The sequence below is a fragment of the Hyposmocoma kahamanoa genome, unplaced genomic scaffold (assembly GCF_003589595.1).
Source record: "Hyposmocoma kahamanoa isolate Upper Pololo Valley unplaced genomic scaffold, ASM358959v1 101, whole genome shotgun sequence".
Taxonomy (NCBI): domain Eukaryota; kingdom Metazoa; phylum Arthropoda; class Insecta; order Lepidoptera; family Cosmopterigidae; genus Hyposmocoma; species Hyposmocoma kahamanoa.
In genome coordinates this window covers 1,523,316-1,550,393 of record NW_020653333.1, presented here as the reverse complement: position 1 = coordinate 1,550,393, position 27,078 = coordinate 1,523,316, and the positions used below count along the sequence as shown (strand labels likewise).

Genomic DNA, 27,078 nt, shown 5'->3' with positions numbered 1-27,078 from the left:
TTGGCGCTTATCCCTAAGAATCAATTTCTTCTGCAAGGCTTTCAGAAAATTGTAAAAAATTTCGGGACTCGCTCAGCTCGTCTTTAACTTAATCATTTTTACATTTTTCACCGACTTCAAAATAGGAGGAGATCCTCCATTCGATTGTATTTTTTGTTGATTGTGTGGATGTTACGTGATTACTCCGTCATTTGTGAACCGATTTTGATGATTATTTTTTTGTTGGAAAGATTGTATGTATTGTAAGACAGTATTTAAGATATTTATATATACATATTTATATATACATATTTATATATCCATATATAAATATATTTATATATACATATTTATTATATATCCACACGCAAAATAGGCGCTTTGTCGTCGAGTTGCGGAAACCAGCCCGTTGCACCAAGTACCAAGTAAGACAGTATTGGTCTCATTTAAATGTGAAGAAATAATTTCACCTCTAACTTTCCGGTAACCAATTTCAATAAAACTTCAAATAGATTGTTGGGAATATTACGAATCACAATAAAACACCGACAATAGAATACACACTTAGTTTATTCGTAAGGCCTACATATTATGATATGTTAACATCAAAAGCCGCGCGGTCGGAGCGCGGCTGGCGGAACTATACACAACACGTACAAACGCTGGGTTGCGGACGCGCGAACTGCACGTAGGCGGAGATCTGTCGCTGGCGCACGCCGCGGTGCGCATGCGTAGTGAGTGTATGATGGTTTGTGGAATGGCTGCGCGCAAACGAGTCCTTACAAGATGTAATTTCACGACCTTTTGAGGGCAGTTTTTTTCAATAAAAAAGTTGCAATCATAAAATATGATGCAGGTAAGTCTAATTATTAGTCTGTCATGCCCACGGAACAAAAATTTGCTCTCGTGGCGTAACAAAGCCACATTTGCAAAATGACATCTTTTCAGGACAGAGGTTTGAAAGGTTCTACGAACGAAATAACTTTTTTAGACTTAAATATGAGAGCTATACAATTTCGTAATATAATTTATATATATATACATATAAGTAATTTGTTTCATGTAGTTCGTATTATTTTTATGACTTTCGTATTGTAACATCTTCTCTGAGTTCGTTATTGTCTAATTTGCGATTCGTAAACTATGTATTACACTTACAAATATGGTTGGATTGAAAAAAAATCTCTACACGAAAATAGCCTAATAAAGTGGTTACACACGGTAACTTTTAGCAGCTATGCAAACGCGCGTTCGTGAAACGCGCAATTGCATCGCTGCACTTGCGATTTTTTTAGAAGCAGTAGAGCTCCTTGTAAAAGAGTTAGTCCAGGGTAGTTAGTACTACCACTGTAACTATTTCTGCCGCCAAGCAGTACATTACGGTTTTGAAGGGTAAGGGTGCTGGTGAAATTACAGGCACATGAGACTTGTCTTGACTTGCGATTTAAGGCTTACCTCCAGTCGCACGACTTGTTGGTCACTTGATATTATTGTTATTATAAAAAAGATTGATAGGCAATTGCATCGATACAAACGCGCGATTGCATCGATGCAATTGCTTATAAATCACAAGTGTAGCGATGCAATCGCGCATTTGTATCGATGCGTCGCGAGTTTGCATCCCTGCTTAAAGTCGCGCGTGTGTAACCGCTCTTAAATAACTAATAGTGCTTCAGTTGAAAACCAAAATTTCGCAGGTTCTCTGTAGTACTCAAAGAGATATATCTCCGTAAAATAACGTAAACGCCGAATCATCTTGCACCACGATAATGCCAGGTCTCACACGGCCAGACAGACAAATGACTTTTTGAAGGTGAACAACGTTGACCTTGTGAGCCATCCCGCATACAATCCCGACCTGGCACCTTGTGTCTTTTATTTATTTCCTAAAATTAAGAACCAGTTACGGTCAACGATTTTCATCACCTGAAGAGGCTGTCGAGGAGTATGAAAAATATGTTTCAGAGATTGTCACGGAGGAGTGGCATAAATGTTTTCAAAATTGATTCATTCGTATGAAAAAGTGCATTAACGCTAACGGAGAATATTTTGAGAAACAATAAATTCATTTCAGACCATTTATAATAATTTTTTTTTATTCATTCAGGAAACTTATAGTACGCCCTATGTACCTATATGATCGGATAAAGTACATCGTATCGTGTAACACATTAGCACATTCTTTAAACATTATCCTTAGGTGTATCGTATATGTTTTATAAGACCATTATTTAATAGTAAATACCTAAACCATTTGATCTGGTAAAAAAGTTTTTCTCGCTTCTCCTCCGTTTGACTCGCCTTAAAAACAAAAGTTACTTACACGATAAGATCATAAGTTACGAAAAATAATATTTTTAATATATTATCAAGTGACGGGACGAATAAGTTAGACGCCTCTGAGATCTGAGGGGCACTACCACTGCGCCTGTCACCCTGAGACATAAGTTGACAAGTCTCATGTGCCTGTAATTTCACCAGCACCCTTCAAAACCGGAACACAATAATACTATTACTTCATGGCGGCAGAAATGATTATGGTGGCAGTATTTCTCTGAACGAACTTAAAAATAAGAACTGTGACCAACAATCTGGCAACTCTGGTCATTGCTTTAGAAGTCACTGAGTTCCAAATATTTCGCATTAATTTACCGGACTTGCTCGCCTCTATTTTTTTTCTCTTTTGGAGGGTAAAAAACGTGTTTATTCCACACAACAAATATATATACCACTTTTAGCGCAGATCAGTGGTCTGTAAGTTACCGCTTCAGGCATCCAAAGGGCATAGTGCGGTTCCAAGGTCAACTATATAAAACGTACATTACTTGCCTTAAAAGAAATAAAGGAAACAAAATGTTTGTTATTTCTTTTATTTTACGAGGGATCTAAAACGTAAACCACTGGTAAAGAAACCTGTATTTTATGACCCAAGCCAACTGTCGCATGAAGCTATAAAATGAAATAACTTCCGGATAAGATCTATAAAACAAACAATAGTACTAGGATGATCTGGATAAACAATGTTTACCAATAGGTACTTCATTAAATTACCAAAAAAAAAAATTATTTTACAAGAAAAAATTATTGCACATGACAACTAACGTGTTATTATTTTTTTTTAATTCGTTATATGTATGACAGGACAATACAGTCACTTTGAAGTTAAACTGTGTACGAATGATATATGTACGTATGTAACGTAATTTTTGAGGTAATACTATGTTAGTTATCCGGTACGATATTGTTACTATTGTTCTTTTGTACTTTGTACTATTGTGAGGTAGGCCAGCACTAGGAATCCAAATTTTAGGAACCGGACCGGTTCTACAAGCCCTGCCTCTGAGATACACATAGAATGGATATTACACACCTTTAAATTCGGGAATCGTCCACGTATAAACTCGTTTCCCCCATTGGTTATCGATTCTTCGGCAATTTTTTTTCATATCACCAAGTAACGGCCGAACAATTCGTGCGTCTCGATTTGTACATCAAAACTATATTCTCCTAAGGCTATGTCAACATTTTTTTTATAATATGTGTGATAGTGATTGGACGAACATGGCGTGCGCCTGATGATAAGCGAGACGCCTGTCCATAGCAATATCAGGCCACTCAGAGGGACACGGCCACTGCGCTTTTACCCAGAGACAGTTGGTTAGTCTCATGTGCCTGTAATTTATTAACCAGCACCCTTAAAAACTGGAACGCAGTAATGCTCACATTACTGCTTAGCGGCAGAAATAGGTCATGTGACAGTATTTCCCTGGACGAACTCTTTCCTCCACTGCTACTAAAAATTGCTACGAAAGGTACGATTTGAACATTGATGCGTAGAAAAATACAATGCGTCATCTCTTACAAATGAACCTACAGAACCCTAAAAGTTTTGGTAGTTTCAAAAGCTTTTTATACATATATAGGGTCTCTATAGAAAGTGAGGCCAGGGCGCCCCTCTGTCTACCCGTAATTTCGCCATTGCTTCATAGTTATAATAAAAGTTGCCAATGACAATTTAAACACGTTGGGATCCTGGTGCTTACAAATTGACTTTTGATATCAACGTGGCATGACAACAAGCCTACGAACAAAAGGTATTTTCAGGGGCCGTTTCCTCATGCTCCTACTGGGACTAATATATCCTTGTGCTCCTATCGTGTCGTCGTATCTAATAAGTACACTGAACTAGAATAAAAAAAATCAAAGTAAAAAATATCTTTATTTCATAGGTAAGAAGAAAATTACACTTGAAATCGTCACTTTGCGCTCTTTCGTAAGGCAGATTCCCCTGAGAAGAACCATCAAGTCTAAGGGTTGCTCTTTAAAATTAATATAGCAATTTAAATGTACAAACAGAAACAACCTGAAAAACCTAAACGGATTACTACCATGGATTTTTGTCATCCAAGTACCTATGCAGAAGTTGTATAATAACCTTTAGTATATATAAAGTTTTTCTTTTACTGTATAGGTATAGTTTTAACCTCGTAAATGGCAAAATTTGAAAATAAACCGGAATCTTCGTTGACCTAATGGGAATCTTATTATTATTATATACGTACATAGAAGCGTACACATTGCCTCTTAAATGAATATGACATTGTGAATGTCTAAGATATCAAGAACAACTAGTTTATTTTTTATTCCCCTTATTAATGTTATTAGTATGTCTGTCACTATTTTTCATAAATAGACTATTACTATTCTTCTTATCTCTCAAAGACGTTCAGGAGCCCAAATTGTAAATTGTCCTAACAGCACGCAACATACATAAGAGTACTAGAATACAATACCAATTACATTTAAATATAGGAGACAGTACATTGGTAGCAGCACGAGGACATATTTAACCTCATACCAGTAAGAGCATGAGTACACGGCCTTTTCAGATATTTATTTCGCAAAAACAAAATATTATACGTGATAATTTGAACACCTTTGTTTGTAAAACTGATATCGTATGGCCTTTTAAAAACAGAGTTGAGTGTGTATATATATACATTAATCGGGTGTATCATATCATTCATATTTTTTTTTTCTACTCGTGTACTTTGTCAATTACAATTTCATAAATCATATCACAAAGGCACTCTTTTAGTTCTGAACCAATATTCTATTGTCTATGGTATTCGCTAATGAACTGAAATAGTACATTGTGTAGTTAATTCTTTATTTACCGCCCGGTAAATAAAGAGTTGCAAACAAGACTCTTGGGATTCTATTACCCAAAGTCGAAAACCTACTTTCGGAGTCAAGGTTCGTAATTCCCGTGCCGCCCGTGAAGCATACAATGTTTTTCATCATAATTGCACGTAAGCTTTATGATTGTATGCAGGTTAACTGGCATATAATGCCCCAAATAAAACCCTCGTGTCTTTTTTTTTCATTACACCGATCATGGCTATAATGAGAAGAAAAAAGGCCCCATGGTTTTATTTGAGGCATTATAGTCAAGTTAGCCTGCATGTAATCGTACTATTTACGTGTTTTAGTGAATTCACGTAATAAAACGAACGTTTAATATAAACTTACATTCTATAATTTCATTTTTGATAGCAATCATTTACTCTAACTCTCGTCTTAAATAACAATCATAAGTTACCTCTGTTAACATAACTAAATAGATTATTAAACGGGAATAAATTTGAACTAAAATATATCGGATATGCAAACGAATTCGGTCCTGGCACTCGCCGGCCGCTGCTGCGGCACGCTCGCTTTGCTCACTTGGCTCGTACTGCTTTTTCATTTATTAATCTAACCTAAATCTAATCTAATAAATCTAACTTTTGTTTTCTATGCCTTAGCTGTTGAAAGAAAAATAGAATCATCATATCCACATTTTATGTTCCAGACTCCTGCCCGTCAAAGAAAACTTCCTCTGCAGACAAGTGTTCAAGGTGAGTGACACTTCATTTCCCGGAATCACGCAACCTATTCACTCGCCATGTTGCATTACAACCGAGTTTGCACGCCATTTTGATTTCAAAAAAATTTTAAATCCAGCAGTAGCTCAATGACGACTTTGGGTAATGAATAACCCCTTTGTTTAATAAGACCACATGTGCAAAATGAACTTGAGCCGATATTTCCTCAGCTCGAATTCAAAGTTTTCCCATACTAATACGGCTCATTTTGCTTCGTCGAACGGCAGGAACACTGGCTTTATTGCAGTATTTATTTTTTACAAACGAACTTAAACGCTTTTGAAAATCACGAAGAGAGAAAATCAGTATATCGTTAATACACGTGTACTATTTAGTAAAGTAATAAAGTAATTCCAATGGGTATTGGATACAGCGGTTTTCTTGTAAAATTTCGAGGTAAATTCGTGATTTTTTCTATCGTGAAAATTTTTAGCAATCGTGTTTTCACACTGAATCAGTGTATATACTCAATTTAAATATTTTTCCAAAATGATTGGTTCAACACCTTCACTATTATGCTGAATCAACTAAAGCCTTACCTATTTCTGCCGCCAAGCAGTAATATCAGCATTACTGTGTTCAGGTTTTGAAGGGTAATGGTGCTGGTGAAATTACGGAAGCCGTGGGTGCCTAATGGTTTGACCTACTGCCTCTCAAGCAGAAGGTCGTAGGTTCGAATCCGGGCTCGCGCCTCTGTGTTTCTCGGAATTTATGTGCGAAATTAACTTTTAAAAAATAATTTGAAATTTATCATGAGGTTTTCGGTGAAGGAAAACATCGTCACGAAACCTGCACGTTGAAGAAGGTTCACAGCCCTCGGAAAACGTGTGAAGTCCCTAACCCGCATTGAGCCAACGTGGCGGACTACGGCCCAAACCCTCGCCCGAAAGGAGACATCTTTTTGTTGTCCTAATTGCCCCAATTATATTTTTTGTAATTCAACTTAATTTCCGAAATAAATTTCCACCCAACGGTATTTTTCGTAAGTCCCGTAAGCCCGAACCGTGTAAGTCATATGAAAATTCGTAGTTTTTTTTATGGCCATAAAAAACTCATCCATCTTGGCATGACGTAACAATCGATGCTTCTCATCACTCACCCCTAGCGTGCCAACGCAACGTGTTCGGAATAATTTCGGTATAATATGCCTTTTCGATTTAATAAAAATTTCATTGCGCTACGACACTCCAATTTGTGTTAATAGAATGAACCGAACCAATTAAATCTCGCTCGGATTTGGAACTCCAATTTCCTGTATCATAATAATAATATCTTATAACGTTTTGCCTTGAATATCAACAGACCGTGTTGTGAAAACATTCTGTTATAAAACGGCAAATGGATTATTCCTTCCTCTAAGCAACTTACAAAGAACCCCTTATTTCTCGCACATTTTCACATAATCACCAGTGCTGTAATCAGAGTAAACGGGAGACCAAGGGGTTTTGTTGATTGATTAAATTGAAACCAATGTCCTTATTTTCGGGTATATAAATTTACGAACCCTTAAAAATGTGTTCATTTTAAAATGTGCATGATTTAAAATCATATCATAATTAATACGTAATGTTGTTCACCTCACTTTCACTTGTATGTTCTATTTATTCATTTTTGGCATGCTTATCTTAATTTTGCACATCTATTTCTGTATCTATGATATGACGCATAATAATTAACGTATTATTATAAATGTATATGATAGTTTAAAAAAATCAAAACATAAACAGTAGACACAGTAAAAAGCACAATCACTACCATACATACGCCGTTACATCTTTGTGTATCATTAATTTTAATATAAATTAAAGTTAAATTTAGACTAGACAATAGACTAGACTATGGCGGATTACACACGGGCGCTGCATGAGTTTGTATAACGTGTATATGAGCTCCGTTGTTTTCCGTGGCGTCGTGCTGCGCATTGCCACTGCAGGGTGCAAAGTGCGGATTCATAAAAAAGCCATGAAAAACAGAATGTTTGTTTTATCCGCCTAATTTATAATATAAACCATACATACAATTTATAAGAGTGATTTATATTTCATTGATTAAATATTACCTGAAAAGCAAGTGACGAACTTTTAACATGGTCCTGGTTTGTGTGTCCTGAGTCGTGCCCTGGAATTAATTTCATCACTCGGATACTCATGGTATAGTTCCCCAATTCAAAACCACGTAATTAGCGTGGCTGTCTGACGCGTTAATTAAGGTTCGTATTTATAAAAAAAAATCTTTAATATTCTACAACTATCTAATTCAAATACTTAATTATACGGTTACTAACCTACAACTTATCTCTTCAGCATGTTGTATAGTTTGTTTGCCTGTCTGTCCTAACACTGCGCTTGTGTTGCACTCGCACATAGGAGGGCATCGAGGTGAGTCCTCATTAATAAAATACTATTTACGATACACGTAAAAAACGCTGTCGAAAACTAATTATGAGATTTCGAGTTCTTACATTTTCGCGATTATTACATATAGGAAATGAAACTATTTCTCGGATTTAAATCGCATTTATTTATTTGTTCAAACAAACCAATGTTTCAGGTCCTTTACAGGTTCCGTAGTCAACTGCGACCATGGGACCTGTAAAGGGTCTAAAACGTTGATTGTTTGAAAAAACAAATATACGCAATTTCGATCCAAAAAATAGTTTCATTTTCTATATGGACTTCTCAAACTCTTGAATAATGGCTAAGTTTATACCAACATTTCGGCTGGTATGCGTAAAATCGACGACAAGCTAAGTTCTCATCATAGAAAATCTTTTCATCAAACCACTTCTATGTCAATTTGTTTTTTTACGTGTATCGAATTCTTCAATTAATGTGAATTTAAAAACATAATTTAGAAAAAATTTTAAGTTTTTTTAAGTCTGCAATGAATGTAAATAAAAATTAAACGAAATCTAAAACAGTGTAATAGATTTTAGACTTAGCTGGCTGTGTCTTACTGAATAGTTTATAATACTATTGTGCTTATAAAAAATAGATTTATTTAATGAATGCTGATAAACTTAATTTGGCGCCCAACAAGGGACCTTGCAAAATTATGATATTTAGTTTTAATTAATATCATGATGTTTTTATAACCATCTTTGTTATTATTATTAATACAAATCTGAAATAAACACATCTTTGTGTTTATGTCAACTTTGTATCAATAATAAAATGTATGATAGTGTTCCAAAGTCGTAATTAACACATTTGTACAGGGTGCAACGAAGTTAACGAAGGATGACATCGAGAGGGTCTTCTCGCTTTATGATAGGGTAAGAATTTAATTTCAATGTATTAGTCGAACGTTGTGACGAAGTTACGATAAGATATCCGTACAGTCGATGCTCTAATCGACCTTTTGGTTCTGAGAGCCTTCTTAAACATTCAACACAGAAAAGTGTTAATTAATTCTAGCTTTTCGGTTGAAATGTGTGTTTATGTAATGTAAATTAAAAATGAAGCTAGCCTAAAAAGTCTCTTAAAACATCATTCAGTTTCTTCTTCCTTATGATGTAATAAGGAAGTCATAACATAATGAGTTTTACGGCTTACAAGTTTGTTTAACACTTTTCTTTACACTGATCAACTTAGCGCACTGACTATACATTAAATTTTTCATCAAACCATCTTCGACGTGCAGGTTTCATGACAATGTTTTCCTTCACCAAAAGATACATTCTTATATGTACTTAATATATGTACTTAATAAATGAAAAAGAGTTATAAAGAGTTATAAATGTTCCTGAGACGACTATGAAATTTCTATTTAATTTCATTTTCAGGACAACAACGGATCTATCGAGAATGAAGAGTTACGAGGATTCCTAAAAGATTTATTAGAATTAGTTAAAAAGGTAAATGTTTCTTGATTTTCTTTGTATCTTCTTCAGTAGAGCGATGCTTATGTCAATGACAGTAAACACAATGATGATTAAAGTATATTCACGTGACGACGATCTCGACGGGCCAACAGTTTGCACCATGGACGCTGGACGAGGAGGTCGGCACCGGAGGTTTTGATTTTCGGTATTATCACTTTGGGAAATGATCTATTTTAAATTGGTTCTGGTCTGTATGTTCCGGATAGTGTCCCAGAATGAGTTCTGTTGCTTAGGGTACCTACGAGAAGGGCACTATAATCTGTGCGCGCAGGAACCTTACAAGTTCAGGTTCTGACCCCAGACCAGCCTATGTACAGGGTTGTCACAGACCTCTGTTACTTGACTTCATCAGGTACTCGAAAGGGTATAGTGCCTCGGGTGAGCCGCCACGGTTCTATAATTTTCATGTGATAAAAGTGTTCGATGTCAGTCTTTATGTGGAGGCTTGATTTGTGGTTGGAATTGAGTAGATTCAACAATAAAATGACACCCAAGTAAAATTTTGACATATTTATTATGCCATCATGCAATTAATGGCGCGCACGCGAAAATTTTTGTTGTTTTTGCTGTGTTGGTATTATATACGATGCCAACTAAAAGCACTTTTGACGAATGATCACATGTGGCTTTATCGTAGTACAAATAAAATAATCATTTCAATTAATATATATTGCAAGATTTTTGGCTAGGCGAAGTTGTAGTTCGAGTCATCAATTTTGCCTGAGTTATTACAACTTAGGCAAAATTGATCCGCAAGTTGTTAGGTTTAGACTAATATAGACATATAGCACAAGTTTGTACTTTAGCGTGGAATTACATACGCTCTTCTTAAGTAAGTACAAAAAATATGAACAAAAAACTTAAAAACATAGGCACCATTTTACGGTACCAAATGCAGCTTTATGAAAAAATATTTTTTTTATTATTATTTCCAGGACTACGATGCCCAAGACCTTCTAGAATTCGAAGAGACGATTCTCCAAGGCGTAGAGTACAGCAGTGACGGCAAAATTAGCCGTAAACAACTTACCATGATCCTACTGGCTTTAGCCAAGCATCACCAAGAGGAGGAACCGTCGACTCCTTAGTGCACTAGACTTGCTGCACTATCCGTCCCGATTTTATTAATGAATTTCATCACCATCATTCATTTTGATCCCATCAAAGGTCCAAAACAGATGTCAAAAATCATATAATATGTCATTGATTTTTTAAAATAGCGGCCTACCTGACGCGGAAATCTGAATCGTATATCGGTCAAACGTGATTATTTTAACCAATGGAAAGCTAACAATAAAATTTATCTCATTTTGAATATAGCTGCGTAATAAATAAAAAAATAACAGTTTTGTATTGGACTATTTTTGTTAAAGCAGCGATATGAAAAGAACATTCCATTTTGTTGCAAATACCTTGTTAAAAATAACATTCAATACAGCACAAACAAAATTATACTAAACGTGTTTATAATTTTTAACATAATTGAACTGATATTTTACCAAGTACCTTTTTTATTACGTAGTCTAACAAAAAAGGTACACAGTTATAAGAACTCATTGTTGTGACTGCTAAAGTTAAAACTTTGTTTCGTGTTGATAGCTTGACAATTGGAAAAGCATCCGGCTTTTACCAAAAACATATCGACAGTTTATATTTCCTTATTACTGTATCTATTTCACAGATTAACTGCCATCTTTCTTTTTCATAATTTGTCATCTGTGTTGGACCTTAATATAGTATAGAACTCGAAAATCTCAGTTTCCCTCTCAGTATATTAAAATGTTAGTAAAACAATTCTTTGTATCATTTAGGTAGGCCTTGTTTTGAATGTCCATTATTCTAATAAATGTGGTGACCACAATTTTTAACTGCTTTCGATGTCTGTTTAACTTTTATGTAATTACGGCCTTAGTTTAGAAATATTAACCGGTGTAGTTGTCAGTGACGTAATAATAGGACGGCAAAATGCCAAGGGCCCCCAGCCGTAAGGGGACCCGTTCCAAATCTTTGAACGCCAAAGAAATTTACCAGGTACCCTATATAGGGTGTTATACATTACGTCACGTAGTCCACTGTAGAAAAAATAAAATAAACGTACCAAACATGAAATTTATTTCGCCACTAAGGACAAAAAGGAAAATATTCACTTTTGTCAAATGTCAAATGTTATATATATGTGTTAAATTATACTTATGTTTGTACTTTCGTTATCTAACATTAAATTTAAAACTTTATATCTCTGTAGATCTGTTAGTCTAAAACTTCTATATGTGATGTAGTCTCAAATTTTTCTCTAAGCCAAATCAAATGCCAAAATATTTATATAATGAAATGTAGCTTAGTGGTACCAATCTTGGGTAGGTGGTTTATCCCATAGCCGACTATGATACTTTAACATGTACCACTATTGGATGTAAAGCATTCTTTAAAGTAAACCATAACCTAAACATTTTGCGTGTATCAACCAATGTGGGAACAACAAAAAACAGGGGCCCCCCCGCCGCGACGTCCCGACTCGTAATAGGTGCCTGAGGTTTGAAAACAGAACCAGTTACAATACAACAACGATCAACCTCAATGTAAAGTCTTGTCTATATGTATTATGCAGTAATTTTCGTCCTGAGTAATTTAAAGTTCTTAAAGAAAAACGTTTACACAAATTCGAAATATAAATATTTTTACAGTAAGTTGTAGTTTGCGTAGTTTGGACTGGATAACAAAGTTTTTAACAAAAGTTAATTGTTTTCGCAAATAAGTAATATCTGCCAATTAGTGACCTATACCTTCCCAAGATTGTGTTCTGCTATATTTTCTTAACCTCGTAGAAGCATAGTTTAGCTCTTTATATCAATCTTAGATGATTCCTACATATCTATTCATCTAACCCATTACCTCATATAATTGCCAACATTGCAAATTGTTGAATTGATCACACAAATAATAAGTACCTACTTGTCGAGTTTTTAGGTTTTTACTCACAGGAAATAAAACTATATTTTTTTCCGGCTCTGAATCTTTTTAATAAAGTTTTCAAAATTAATATTTCTTGTAACTATAATTCGGACAAAAGTGCTTTGCACTAATACCTATTAGGCATAACTAGTTGATGACTAATACCATCTCAGTCAGAGACTATGGGATCTGTAAGTATAGGTTCAAATGGACAGTACATATGCCATTCGTCGACGCGTGTTGACGCGCGTTCGGAATTTTCTGGTGACGGAGGCAGTGAGTGCGGTGTGTGTTTGACGTGACATGCGGTGTCGTGCGTTTCTGAACAAGGCGGTACCGCATATTCACGCGCGGTACCGCGCGTACCTACGACCGAATGTATGTAAAATCTAATAATATCTAGACGCGGGATATGAAAACGCGCGTTAAAAATTTTGTCATCTGAAATTGGCCTTAAAAGCCCGAAACATTGGGTAATTTGAAAAAAACCAAATATACGCGGTTTTTAGATCCGGATAAAAAATGTTATTTCTAATAAAGCTTGTCTAAAAATCGAAAATCTTGGAACCTGTATATCCTTTATGCACACATACAAGTAAATGAAACACAGAGTTGTGTTTCTGAGTGCTTATAACACTGACAAACAATCTCTTCCGGGTAAGCCTGACTCATAGTCAACCTCATCTTGGCTTGACATTCTATGTTGTATATAGAGTTGAGATTTGCATTTTCCTTTTTTAACTATCCGACTATTGAGTCCGCCAGGATTGTGTTAGATTTTAACACTGTCTTTTGCATTTTCTATTTACATTATTCTGTATGTGAGAGGTAAATGATAATAAGTCCATATTTTGGAATTTAGATGTTTTTCGAGTTCTTAGGTTTTCGCGGTTGTTAAACACAGGACATGAAACACTTGTAGGTAGGTTACAAAACATCGGATTGTTTGAAAATACAAATATACGCGATTTAAATCCGGAAAAATAGTTTCATTCATCCTATTTAGATGTCTTTTCAAACATTCCGTTAGGATGCAAAAAATCACGCAATGGTAAAAGACATTAAGTCCTATCGTCGTTTGTTTTTCATTTGCCTTAACATTGATTTTAAATGCCTAATTAAGAACCTCATTCTCTTTAAAACGCTCTGTAGTAAAAATTATTAGTTCTTTACCTCTCACCTACAGAATTATTTCGTTTTTTTTTTACAATTTATAAATAGTTCTCCTATCTCCTACCTCATAACTTCAATCTTGAACATTATCATTAAATTCTCTCTGACGACAGCACTTTCAAGAACGACAAAAAATTTACGTGTAAGAATCTAGGTTCAGGGGTCTAACCTCCTTTTGTGCCTTTTCTTGTCTAAATCCGTTCTGATCATTTCGTTCTATTACAGATATAAATGTGCTCTGTATTATTTTTCGAAATATTTAGAATTCGCGGGATAGAAGACTATTAAAAGATTGCAACACTAATTAATTTACGACTGTACTTCATAAATGTACAACTCTCGCGTGGAATGTTCCGCGGTAGCCTGATTGTTAAATCAAGGCAATTACCAGTTCAAATTAGGCCTCGCTCCACGTAGTAGATACCAAGTACCAGTGTAAATATAATCGCTGTTACATTCGAAATTTAAAAGATGACAAGATGCTGTTTGACCATCGCCATGTTATGGCGAATAATTTATAATAATAATAATTTTCAATAATTAAATTTCTCCTAACCACAGCACAAACATTGATGCCAAAAGAAACACTATAGTCGGATTTTTAATTAAAGTAGTAAAATTTTTCGCACTTCGGCCATACAGCCAGATCTATTAATAAAGAATAGGACGAATGGATAAATGACCTACGGTATAATTTAAATTAATAATCTATTGAATGAGTCAATGAAGGTGATTAAGACAACACTATTTTTTAATAGTAATATTAAAATGTTTAATACCGTACTGCCAGGACTTAGATGTAATTGTCACGGGAAATCATTTCTATGTTTGAGGTGACCCTTTTGAAAACCGGGACCTTTCCATTCTTCGTTCAACCAAAACATGATATAAATACAAAAAAATTAAAAAAAAAAGAAAATTAAACTATTGAAGAAAAATGACATGTAGGATCAGGCAGTATGGCCTCACCAATTAAACGCCGTAGCCTGTTCCGAAGGGCGAAAAGTTTAGTGTAGTGTAAATACTACTATTAAAAAAATAGTGTTATCTTAATGGACTTCACTGACTCACTCAACAGATCATTCTTTTAAATTATATCTTAGGTCATTCATTCTTTTATCCTATTTAAGAGCCAAGCTCTTGTCGGCGTAACTTCCTACGTTCCACGCGGCTCATAGCCATCTCCTTGACCTCTTTATAGCTGCTCACTTTGATGTTCTTCTTTACTTGTTCACTGTACGCCTTTCTTGGTCTTCCTCCCTTTTGCTTTTTTTTTCTGTCTTCCCCTCAATTATAATTCTCACAAATATATCGTAGGTATTGATTTTTTTAAATCAAGAAATTGATAATAAAAAATTATAGAGGTACACAGAGACGAAATTATTATTTAACAGATACTTGACTCATTCTGTTTCAGTGAGTTCATTGAAGTGAAATAAATGAATCAAAATCACTATCACATCACTATACCTACATATAATAACTTAAAAAATGGCAACTTTATTTTTAAAAGTAAAAATCCGACTACAGCGCCATCATTTTAGAATAAATGCTGCAATGATCTTTCACTAGTAAAACCTTCAAAAATAACCTCATATCAATCGAATTACGAAAAACGGTAATATAGATTATATTTGCCTTATAAATTTTCTATAATAAGAGTAATGTTTTTTCCTAATACTTATAGCAAATTTGTTATTCTTCTACATGCATGAGAGAGGTTCGAAACCTCTTAAGGTGCTTTATCACTAGAGACGCGAGACGAGTATTGAAATTTGTATTTAATATGTACTATATACGTTATACGATTGACGAGGATGTGTGAAACGAGAATTGAAATATTTGTTGATATGATATAAAACCGTATTACTACCTATTTTTATTAACTCTGCAACAGAAACACGTTTCACGCGATGACTCGCGCGAGCCTGCAATGGTTTTTACTACCAACCGCGAGATTGAAGGGTACGTATGATTTAAGGTTTAATAAACGATGTCTTTTTGCAAATAATTCCAGAGCGCCCTGAAGTTAGATTTTAAAATTGACCAAAAACTTTTGGTATTTTTATATTTTTATTTTATTATTACCTCAACGCGAGCTCGCGATGGCTATAAATGAATTTCAATTCTCGTCTCACCTCGCCGGGAGAAAATCACCTTTACAGCCATCGTCCTTTCGAACGATTTTTAATACAATTATAAAGTGTTTCTCTATAATATTCTACGGCTACAAAGTTGAATCAAAATGTCGACTTTCCTTACAAATAAACACTTTTAAATTTCAATTTTAACAATGTTTATGGAACAGCCTACTTCTGATAATACATTATTTATCTCTTACTCTCTCTCCCTCTCTCTCTAAGAACACCTTTACCAATTCTGCAACTAATTTTATTAAGCAAAAGTATATTTTGTGTAAAATAAACTGAAAGCGTCTTACACTCTCACCTGAAGTTAAGGGATTGTGCAAACACAAATAAAAATACCTTTGACCCGACTGTACTCAAACCAGCGTTTGTTGCCTCAACGTGGCTACTCTCTCAATTACTCTTACTTCTCAAAGTTATTTTTCCGAAAATAAAGATTTTGTTCATGACTAAAGTTCAATTAAATTTAGTTTGAAAATAGCTTTATTTGACATGCAAAATACGTATATTACAAAAATTAAACAAAGAAGAAAAATTAAGAGATTCAAGTTGAAGTAAAAAAGCATGACAAAAGGCTCCATGTGTCAGCATCTGAGGACTATGCTATTCTGCCATGACCCGTCGTACATTGGAACATCACATATAAATATATGTCGGAATCTTCATGGTTTAGAACTGAATTGTCAGACATTGATAGGGCAGGTTTAGGGAGCATGCAATGCGATTACGTTTAAAGTAACACAAGTAACAAGTAACAACAACAGTATATTTTAATCACTTTGAAATCGAAGAACAACTTGTACTTTCTAGAACGGAGGACAGTTCCGTGACGACGGCTATCCGATCGTGTCTGCCAACAATGTCACGGCTCTGTCGAAGCGCGGGAATCGTAGTTGTGCGGATTACACCGCTAGGCAACGCGCTTGCTTGCCGTTTAGTGTCCGTACTCATTACTGTCCGTACTCATTACTGTCTCCGACATGTACATTTTGAGGCAAAAACTAAATTCAAACAGTTGTTAACAATTACGCACTACTAAATACATAAAATTTGACACAACAATTAGACAAAGAAAATAATCAATTTGAGTAACAAATAATTTAAATTGCATAATACCAAACTATGTATGTTTATACACAGAACAGATATATAATACAAACACCAGCTAATTCGAAAAGTCTGCGTCCCGTCCGAGAGTGCTTTTCAAACAGCCACGGAAAACATTTACGTTCGAAAGTTGGTAGTGCTTGAGACACTGCCGTTCGAACAAGGTTTTTTTTATTTTATATTATAAAATGTCTAAGTGTGCATTTGACCTCCATCTCACCTGGTTTGGTAGGTCGTTCCAAATTTATCTATCACGCCATTGACTTACAAATAAATGGACGACGGGTTTAATACACAAACCACGACAAAAAATGTCCCAAGTCAACCTATTTAAACGTAGTGACATGTAAAGGAATATGAAAAAGCTAAAACGTTGAATTTAAATTGTAATGTCATCGCAGTACTGTCTAATTTTGCTTGCTTCGCTGTCAGTCGAACAAACGAAGACCAAGGCGTGAATGACGCCCTGTATACGATTTTAACGCCCTATAGGTTCGGACACTTTTTAGCGCGGACCCGACGTCCATATAATTGTAAGTCAATGTATCACGCACACTATCTTCTTCAAAAGCATTAGGGCATATTTTTATATAAAGTTAAGCGCTATAAAAAAATCAGTAATCCTACCGTATCCAATCAAAAACTTCATCAATATTATTAAGGTCGATGTTAACTGTTAGCTTTAATATTACTAAATGTCTTTGCTTTAATTGTTGTTACGTAATTAGGAAATCGCACTTACTGTTCCAAAGAAAGTTCCTATATTTTCCAAAAAAAAATTAGTGCACCAATAAGGTACAGCAAAAGCACATAAAGCTCGTAATATTCATTTTCGTTTTTTACTTTGGTTCGTTCCTATCGGCTTTGAGGTGAACTTAAATCATAGGTGAAATTGTTTTTTTTTCCAAAGAAACCAACGTTTCGGTTTTTTTTCAGGTTCCATATTCACTGGTTTGTTTGAAAAAACAATACATGATTTCTATCCGGACAAAATACTTTCGTTTATTTAAAAAATGAGATGTCATGAAATGAAATTATTTATTGGCCACAATGTTGTACTTTACAAGGCAGTTACGTATATCATTCAACACTTGTAAAATGGACATTACATCAATATTACATTTCAAGACAGTGTTTATGTCATTCAAGATTAATTACGAAATAAACGTATACAGCGAAAACCTAAGAACTTAATAAGTGTCAAGTTTAAAGTGTCCTTGACTCTGTACTACCCTTCAAAGGTACTACGCATATGACGTACAAATTTACAACACTGTTTTTTAACGCATTAGGAATAAAACCATCTGTTTCTACATGTAAACCACGTATACTTGATTTTTCAAACTAACCAACGATTCTGGCCCTATACTAAAACAATAAACTTTTTTTTATTATAACAAATTACACTCTTCCGTATTATGACTGTCTGGGGTATTTTAAAAAGATGTTATAAAACTTACCAATAAGGCCACATCCGCATCTATAGATTATTATCACCAAACTAACATATAAATATAGTTACTACAGTTTTCTAGAAATGAAATTGAAACTTATAGGGAAATAACAAAATATTCGTACTATTCGTATAACAAAGTCTCATCTAATCATACGTCAAAGGCATTTTTATCACATTCTATCATTTTCTTAGATTCTTTAAAGTGTCAAACACACAGAGAGCGCGACTCGGGCGCGTGTCGGGTCGGGAGCGCGGCTGGTCTAATGCCGTGTATTTATATGGGCGCACGCCTCGACTCGACACGCGTCCGACCCGCACCAGCTCTCTGTGTATTTCACGCTTAAACTTCTCTGACAAGTTGTCATTTTACAGATGTGGCCTATTACACCAAAGGCGCGAATTGCCTTTAAACATCGCGCTAAAAATGCAATAGAACGATCAACGGTCATATAAAGAATTATAGTCCAACCTACCCTGTTATTTGTTTGGTTTAATTCACTGGAGACTAGTTTTAGATCCATTCCATATATGTTCACCAAAACTAATTATAATTACGATAAATGTACGTGATAGCACAGACTACGAAATCGTGCTGCGGCAAACGCGTAGCGTTACGTGCGTGTACGTAGAGGTACGCTTTTTAATATTTGGAAAATGTATGAACACAATATTTTATAAATGATTAATTTTGATACAATGAAAGTGTGGTTATATTAAAAGTTTTAAACTGTTATTTATACTTCGATGTTAGTTATTAAAAATAGAACAATGTTTTAATATTATTTAAGAAAGAATGTCTGTAATGTTAATTCTAAAATGTTATGTTTTAACTATTAATGTAGAAAAGAAATTTTATAAAATGTCATTTTCTTTGAATGTTACTTACACAAATGCTACTCTGTCGATGTACGTGAGAAATGCCGTCAAGTTAAAAGTTTACCCTATCCTCTCAAAAAGACCTTCTGTAGCGTAAGGCTCACGTAGCGCCATGTAGCGCTGTATCAATGTTACCATGGGATTGTTTTTGAACGCTCGAAAGCTCACGACAGAAAATTCCTATAAAAAAATTATTTCTTTTGATTGCTTGCTTCAATAATGAATTACAGTATGAAAATAATGTTATCCCTGGTCGTTAATAACTGCTCAAATAATTATTTCCCTATAATTAGTAGTAAAAGCATTATACTGGCAACATTAAAAATAACTATTTATTGACACAAAAAAATAATTATTTAGGTAATTTAAATACATTGTTTGTTTATGAACTTTATGACGCTGTTTCAGAAGGGGAATGAAAGCACTGAGATTTACACAACTACGTTGTTAATTATCACCTCACAAACAATCATCAGCGCACTGTTAATAGAGATTATTCTTCAGTAACCGTTACATTTCGCTATAAGTTTAATGGCGCCATAGTTTTGTGAAGCGTGCGATTAGCGCTTTGTAGTGTTGCCAAATTAGTGATTTTACGACTAAATTGGGAAATAACTGAGTAGTTTTTTAAACACTCGAGCAGCAAGTAATTATTTAATTTACTTGAACAGTAGTTTATTTCTCATGCAACAAATTCTTGTGGCAAATAAAATAAATATAAGAAATTTTGTGTTATATTTTGAGATTTTAGCTCATTAAAAGTAGACTGTGGTAACATTGACATAAGTGCTACATAGTTCATAATTTTGTTTTATAAATGATCATTCTTTTCACGTAAAAATTACAATCAAAACTTCTTTGGTCTTTTTTGCCGACGGCCGCTTACTACGATCATATATTTCACTAAATTTATTACTTTAATTCATTCTAAAAATATTTTGATAATCTGATGATGATGGGCATACTTTTTAATAAGGGAAATAGAATGCGACTGTATACATTAATTATTTTGCCAAAAATCTATATACCAAATTAGTATCGATGTTGCAAGTCCAAAAATGGATTTACTCAATTGGGAAATTGAAAAAAAATAGGAATAATGTTGTATCACAGTTGGATCACATGTACACAGAAGTTGTTATACCTCAAGAGTTTGTCCACTTCGTGTTGAATATAGATAATGAACCAATCGTATCTCTAATCGTAGGGTGTTAATTCGAAAAGTTTTTTTTTTTGGAGATTGTAAATTAAATTGACGGAACACGCATGTACAAAGTCTAATTGATCTAAAAATTGTATGATAGTTTCATTCCTTCGTTTCCTAAAACATTTGTTTCCAATTTTTTTATATGCCTATTATTGTGTCCCATTGCTGCGCAAAAGCCCTCCTTGTCGACATTCACAACTTCCGGTTTAAAGCAAAATGTGGCCAGTCCGTGTACAAGGTAATTTATAAAATATTGACAACTTCTCAGGCCTACATTATAAATATTTCAAACAAGAACTTTTGATCCATGACTTTTAATAAATTCATCAAGTTTTACTTTCATACAAAATAAAAATATTAAATAGATGACTCTATACGGTGATAACTCTGTGTGTAACAATAAAAAAGCGCTAGCGTAAATACTAGTCCGATGCAAAACGCAAGAGCTGAGATTGGGGCGTCAGGGAGAACGCTTGCAGGTTTGAACTTACTACTAAATATAGATCTAGAAGCTTTCAAACAATAAATTATAAATTTATTATGGTTTGTAAAAGTCATGTTGATTTTTGATGATTTTGGTAACATAATCCTGCGAGGTTGTACAAAATGACCCTGTACACGCGTCGAAGTTATTCCCGTCATTTCCCTCTTGGTCCGTCTTGTCGTCACTGGCTGACCTCCGACATCCACCTAGTGGCTGTATGAGCCCATCACTGTGAGTGCGTGCGACAGACGTGTCCAGCCCCATCCCATTTCAACTTGGCAATCCTTTTCCCAACATTACGTCTCGAGCGCAGATTACTGTTCCGCATTCTTTCCATCCTGTTTATTTTGCGTTCCATTGCTCTTTGGAAAATTAACTTTTCGAATTAACTTACTTTATTATTCAGGATACGCAACGCAACGTGTAAAAATACAATGGCTTGTCGTTTGTTCTTGGATATACCTTTAAAAAAGTATTTGTTGGAATACCTTTCGCAAAAGAATTGGCCTTTACTGCCAATTCTTCTGCCATCTAAAGCATACGGAGGACGCCTTGAATATTAGATTCAGAGAAACACGTCTCTTAATAATATCATATAAGGCATTGACCTACATCCAAGAACTTACCGCAATTATCAACGCCAACGCGAAACGTTATTTTTCACTATTATTTCCTTGACATTATGCTTTTTCTCATCAGCTTAAGTGGTAACCCCCACATGCTTCCAGGTTCCTTACTGAGAGTCGTATTCTGGAATACGACTAGTCATCTGTTTTTTTTTTATATATGAAACACGCGTACAGCGTGGATTTTGCGGTGGTTAAAGCGTGCTGACGAATAGGCTCGATGCCATAGCCATAAAAAGTTATGGGATAGCCATAATTTTATCAATTTATCAAGTTAATTGGTTATAATAAAGAAATACATCACTATTTTAAACAAATATTCTAAGTAGATGTTTGTATTAGATATAAAAGTGGATTTTATGTGAGCTAAGTGAAGCTACCTGTCACCTGGCACTATGTGTGTTGATTATATTTATATTAAAATGTTTATATTTGTACCGCGAGAGTTTTATTTCTGATTATTTCTATATAGCTAAATTAATATACATGGTAAATTGATCTAATCGCTGATAAACATTTGCGTTTTATTTATTTAATATTGTACGGACAACGGCACATCAGACTACACATTTTTGTTCGAAAATCGCCTCCAGTGCAACGGAACAAGATACGTCAATGTGTAGCTTGATGTGCTGGCGTGTGTACAATCACAGATATCCAAAAATACCATTATCACGCATTGCGACTGTTAATTGTCGTAACTCAAAAATGATGAAATTGAGAAAACACGATTTTGAAAATTAAAAAGTACTGATTAAAACTTTCAAATTCGAGTACGCTTTATTAACAACTATAGAAAAAAGTAACTACATTGATTAATGATCATGCAAAAACAAAACAAATGTCAAGGCTATTGGGAATAAATATGACACTTTAAGGTACAATAAAATTGTTCCAAGTGGAACTAAGGGCCGTATTCCAGAACTCTACTCAATGCTCAAGACAGGACTTGAGTATGATTTCTAGTGCTTTAAATCATACTAAAGCAATAGAAATCATACTCAAGTGCTTGCCATTATGGTGGTATTTCCAGTGCTAGAAATCATACAAAGTCCTGCCTTGAGCATTTAGTAGAGTTCTGGAATAAGACCCTAAGTAACATAGAAGTACTGGGAATAAGCGACTTTCTTCTTATTATTCGATTATTGTAATTTTAAAATTAGTAAAGTTAAACATTCGTCATCCTTGAGATCTTATAAACTAAACAAGTAAAAAGGAATCAAAAATACTGTTCAATTCGTTATGAATTTCTAAATTCAACGTTTAGATAAATAGAAGCTAACGTCCTCTGTTCTCTTTTTGCTTAGAGCAGCAGCATTATCTTATTACAAATAATGCAAGAACAACAAACCGTTTATTATACTAGTAGCTAAATTGTCATCAAATTATCCCCGGCAATATTTATAACAATTTTATGACATTTTAATTATTTAACTACCTAGACTATTATTTCAGGAAAAAATCTTTCACATTTAGGCGATTATCACACTGCACCGCACCCGCGACCGAACGGAGCGCGGAGATGCAGTTTTTAACGTTGTGCTGAAGTACCGCGCTCCCGCGCCGAGGGGCCACCGAACCGCAGGGTATGGCACACTGCGCTTCGTACTACCGCGCAAATTTTTAAGCTTAAGGACATGTTTAGCTTTCTACAACAGATCTCGAAGTCGATAAAATTTATATTTGCTATTGAAAATCGACCAAATTTATCTATATATTTTCTTAAATCTTTGTAATGGAGTTGAAATTATCCAGTTATCGATCTGGTTCGTAAAAAGGGATATATCCAATATCTTCGGTGTCTTTTTACTTGAGTAAACAAAAACCAAATAAACAATATAACTGCAGCGTCCTGAATGAGTTCTGTATTATTAACCATTCTTGTCAAAGAAAGATCTCGGCTACATATACAATCACTACGGCGATCAACTGCGAAACGAGTACTTTAAGGGTCGTATTCCAGAACTGTACTCAATGCTCAAGTCAGGACTTGAGTATTGCAGTGAGCACTGAAAATCATACTCAAGCCTTGCCGTTAGGGTCGTATTTCCAGTGCTTGAAATCATACTCAAGTCTGCTTAAGTCAGGATTGCACTGGAAACACAAGCACTGGAAATACGACCCTAATGGCAGGGACTTGAGTATGATTTCGAGTGCTTTAAACCATACTCAAATCCTGACTTGAGCATTGAATAGAGTTCTAGAATACAACCTTTAAGTGACGCGGAGCCGCTACACCGCTGCCCCCGCGCAGATTTATAAACCGCGCGTTGACGCAGATCTGCGTCTCCGTCACCGCGCGCGTGATTCCGCGTCTCGCGCTCCGTCGCGTGGCGTGGTGCAGTGTGTTAATCGCCTATGAAACAAATAATAATAATTACTTTACCTGGTAGGTGGATGTTTTTTGCAAAATTCATATTTAAAATTGAAATAATGAATCGTGACTAGCGTAATTAGATCAAACAAATTTTTTTTTTTTTTTAAACGAGCACTTTTTCGATGAGAATCTCAACCGGGACATCCATTATTATTATTTATTTATTCAGCATTGGCTGTAGAATTATCAGCTTCACATAATATTTAAGAATTTAAAGAAATAATTCAGAAGCTCAAAACATAAATATATTAATACTAAAAATGAATTAGTGTAAAAACTGTACAAAACCCCGCCTTTTCTTCCAACCGGAAATTCGAAACAGGACGCCAATTTATTTCAATTTTGTATAAAATCATACGTAAGACTGAGAAAGAAATATCCAAAATTCAATAGTTACAACTCCTTTCAAATTACCCCTTTTCACTGCAACCACGACAAAAAAGCACGCCGCGTCGCCGGCAGACGCACGCCCCGGCCCCGCCTCCCAGCGCTTGCCGCTGCCGCCATTGAAGCGTATTTTTCACACCGCATTGTAATTATCGTTTAATTATTTTTAAGCCGCATTTTGTAAATAAAACAACAAATAAATCATGGGTGTTAATGTGGAAACAATTTCTCCTGGAGACGGTAAGTGATTATTTAAATAATTGTAGTTTAAAACACTGATTTAATTTCCGCCGACAGTAACCCATGTTTATTAGATTTTCGCTTTGCAAATTAAGCATAATGGAATTTTTTCCGACTGCACTTCTACAATTATTCATCGAAAGCTGTGGTTTGAAGTTTTTGTATCATATTGCATTAGGCGTCAGGCTACCCATTCTATTCTTATACTAAATCTAGCCATTGTCGACCGTTAACAATCCGCGAAGTCAGCGCTGATTAATAAACAATAGTTACGTAACTGTCAATTGACCTTTTTATTATCATGCTATTATTTCGCACGATGTTCCTTTGTTATTTATTTCCACACGTTTGAAGGGACACGACTGGAAAAATGTTACTTCCAGACAAAAAACAGTCGCCGACAGGAACAAGGCGGTTCAACCTGGATTCTCGCCTCAACTTGTAAATTTGCGTGCTCTGTGAAAAATTCGTGAATATTGCATTTTTTTTAAATAAAACCCTTAAACCTACAATACACGACCCCAGCAAGTCATTCAAATCATCATCTGTTCACTAACAACAAGTCACAGCATCAGACCAAAGTTGCCATATTATTGTAATGTCATCAGATTTCCATGGTAAAACAAATTTCAAGTCGATCAGAGAGAGGTCTATGTGTTCATGGGAAAAAGATCTGACGATCTTTAAATATCTAAACCGAACATTCATGAAACAAAGCTGAATACCATCTTGATTTAATTAGCTTTCAAAATGGACACTTTAAGATCAGTCCAGCTAATTGGAAGCTGCAATGTCTAGACTGACCATACAAGACACACAGACAAAGGACTTCAAACTTATAGAGCTTCCCTTTTTTGACTTTTAATTAATTTAATAATTTTTATTATAATACCAACAAATCAAAAAATAAAAAATAAATAAAAAAAAGTCTAGTCTTATAACCCTCAAGTCTTGAGTCATAACACTGAAACTGAAGACTAATTCGAGTCGAAGTTTTAACCTTAGGAAGCTTAAAAGACTTATAGGACTAAAACGACTAAAAAGTCTAAAACGACTGGCACCTCATAATTTCGGAGTTCGCGAGTCATGAGCCGTATGGCGTGATTTTATTTCTAGCCACAAGGTATTTATTTTACGATTTTTATTATAAGTAAATAAACGTGATTATTTCCTACATACTACTTACGTCATTTTTATTTATAAACTTTGGGCTTAATAAAATATAAAATAGGTATAAGTCCTTTGCAAACAACTCGAGTTGTTTAAGTTTTTCAAGTCGTTCAAGTCATTTAAGTCTTTTGAGTCTTTTAGTAAAACGACTGAGTGTTATTAATAAAAACTCGAATCCCCAGTCTTAATTTTAGAGTCGAATCCTGTAAAATGGAGTCGAGTCGTTATAAAACGCCTTAAACGACTGATGTCCACTTGCACTAAACTTAAGTATCTCTTAAACCAATGCTTAAATTGATAAGACACTCTTAACACAATGTATTAAGAGTTTCTTTTGCATTGCAATTATTGGATTAAGACGTACCTAGGTTTAGTGCAAGTGGACATGAGTCTCTTTCATCACTATGAACAAGTCATGTGCCTGGTGGTCTCACTCAGAGTTTTAAATCAGAAAGATCTTAGGGGCACTGCCACTGCACCTGTCACCTGAAACATAAGTTGACAAGTCCCATTTGTGCCTGTAATTTCACCAGCACACTACCCTTCCAAACTGGAAAACAGTAATGCTCACATTATGTCTTAGTAGCAGAAATAGGTAAGGTGACAGGACTTCCTTGGACAAACTCTCACAAGGAGCTCTACTGCTACTAAAAAGTATGTGTAGTGTTTTGTACCATAACTACTAAACACTACACACACTTTTTAGTTGTAAGTAAAATTAAAAAGTATTGTAGTGTTAAATTAAAAAGACCATTGTTGACAAATATAAACTTTATTGACAAGAAATATAATTCAATGTCTTTCAAACAATTTCCAGGGTCAACCTACCCAAAGCCCGGTCAGACTGTCGTGGTGCACTACACAGGTACACTGACGAACGGACAGAAGTTCGACTCGTCGCGCGATCGCGGACAACCCTTCAAATTCAAGATCGGTCGCGGAGAAGTCATCAGAGGATGGGATGAGGGCGTCGCTCAGGTATGGAATTGTTCAATAGTTAGTTAAATTTTGTGAGCTCAGTAATCAACCAATCTGCATTCATTTCTCAAAGTGCCCATAAGCACTTTAGAAACTTACTATCCTGAGT

General features: G+C 34.9%; 2 protein-coding genes across 2 annotated transcripts in view; both read left to right on the top strand.

Moving 5' to 3' along the window:
• LOC113230523 (calbindin-32) overlaps positions 1–11,201 on the top strand; it is a 124,564-nt gene extending 113,363 nt beyond the window's left edge. Inside the window, exons 8-11 of the mRNA XM_026464495.1 lie at positions 5,834–5,879; positions 9,124–9,180; positions 9,691–9,762; positions 10,725–11,201. Of these exons, the coding sequence (XP_026320280.1) occupies positions 5,834–5,879; positions 9,124–9,180; positions 9,691–9,762; positions 10,725–10,877 (328 nt within the window). The 3' untranslated portion in view covers positions 10,878–11,201. The remainder of the gene's footprint in view (positions 1–5,833; positions 5,880–9,123; positions 9,181–9,690; positions 9,763–10,724) is intronic.
• Positions 11,202–24,665: 13,464 nt separating this feature from the next.
• Positions 24,666–27,011, top strand: LOC113230824 (12 kDa FK506-binding protein-like). Its single transcript, XM_026464925.1, has 2 exons — positions 24,666–24,821; positions 26,809–27,011. The coding sequence occupies exons 1-2, from the start codon at positions 24,785–24,787 to the stop codon at positions 26,994–26,996; spliced, it is 225 nt and encodes a 74-aa protein (XP_026320710.1). The 5' UTR covers positions 24,666–24,784; the 3' UTR covers positions 26,997–27,011.
• Positions 27,012–27,078: the final 67 nt, after the last annotated feature.

Coding starts and splice junctions, on each gene's coding strand:
- LOC113230824 (XM_026464925.1), top strand. CDS start 24,785: ATGGGTGTTAATGTGGAAACAATTTCTCCTGGAGACG. Junction 24,822..26,808: donor AACAATTTCTCCTGGAGACG/GTAAGTGATTAT, acceptor AACAATTTCCAG/GGTCAACCTACCCAAAGCCC.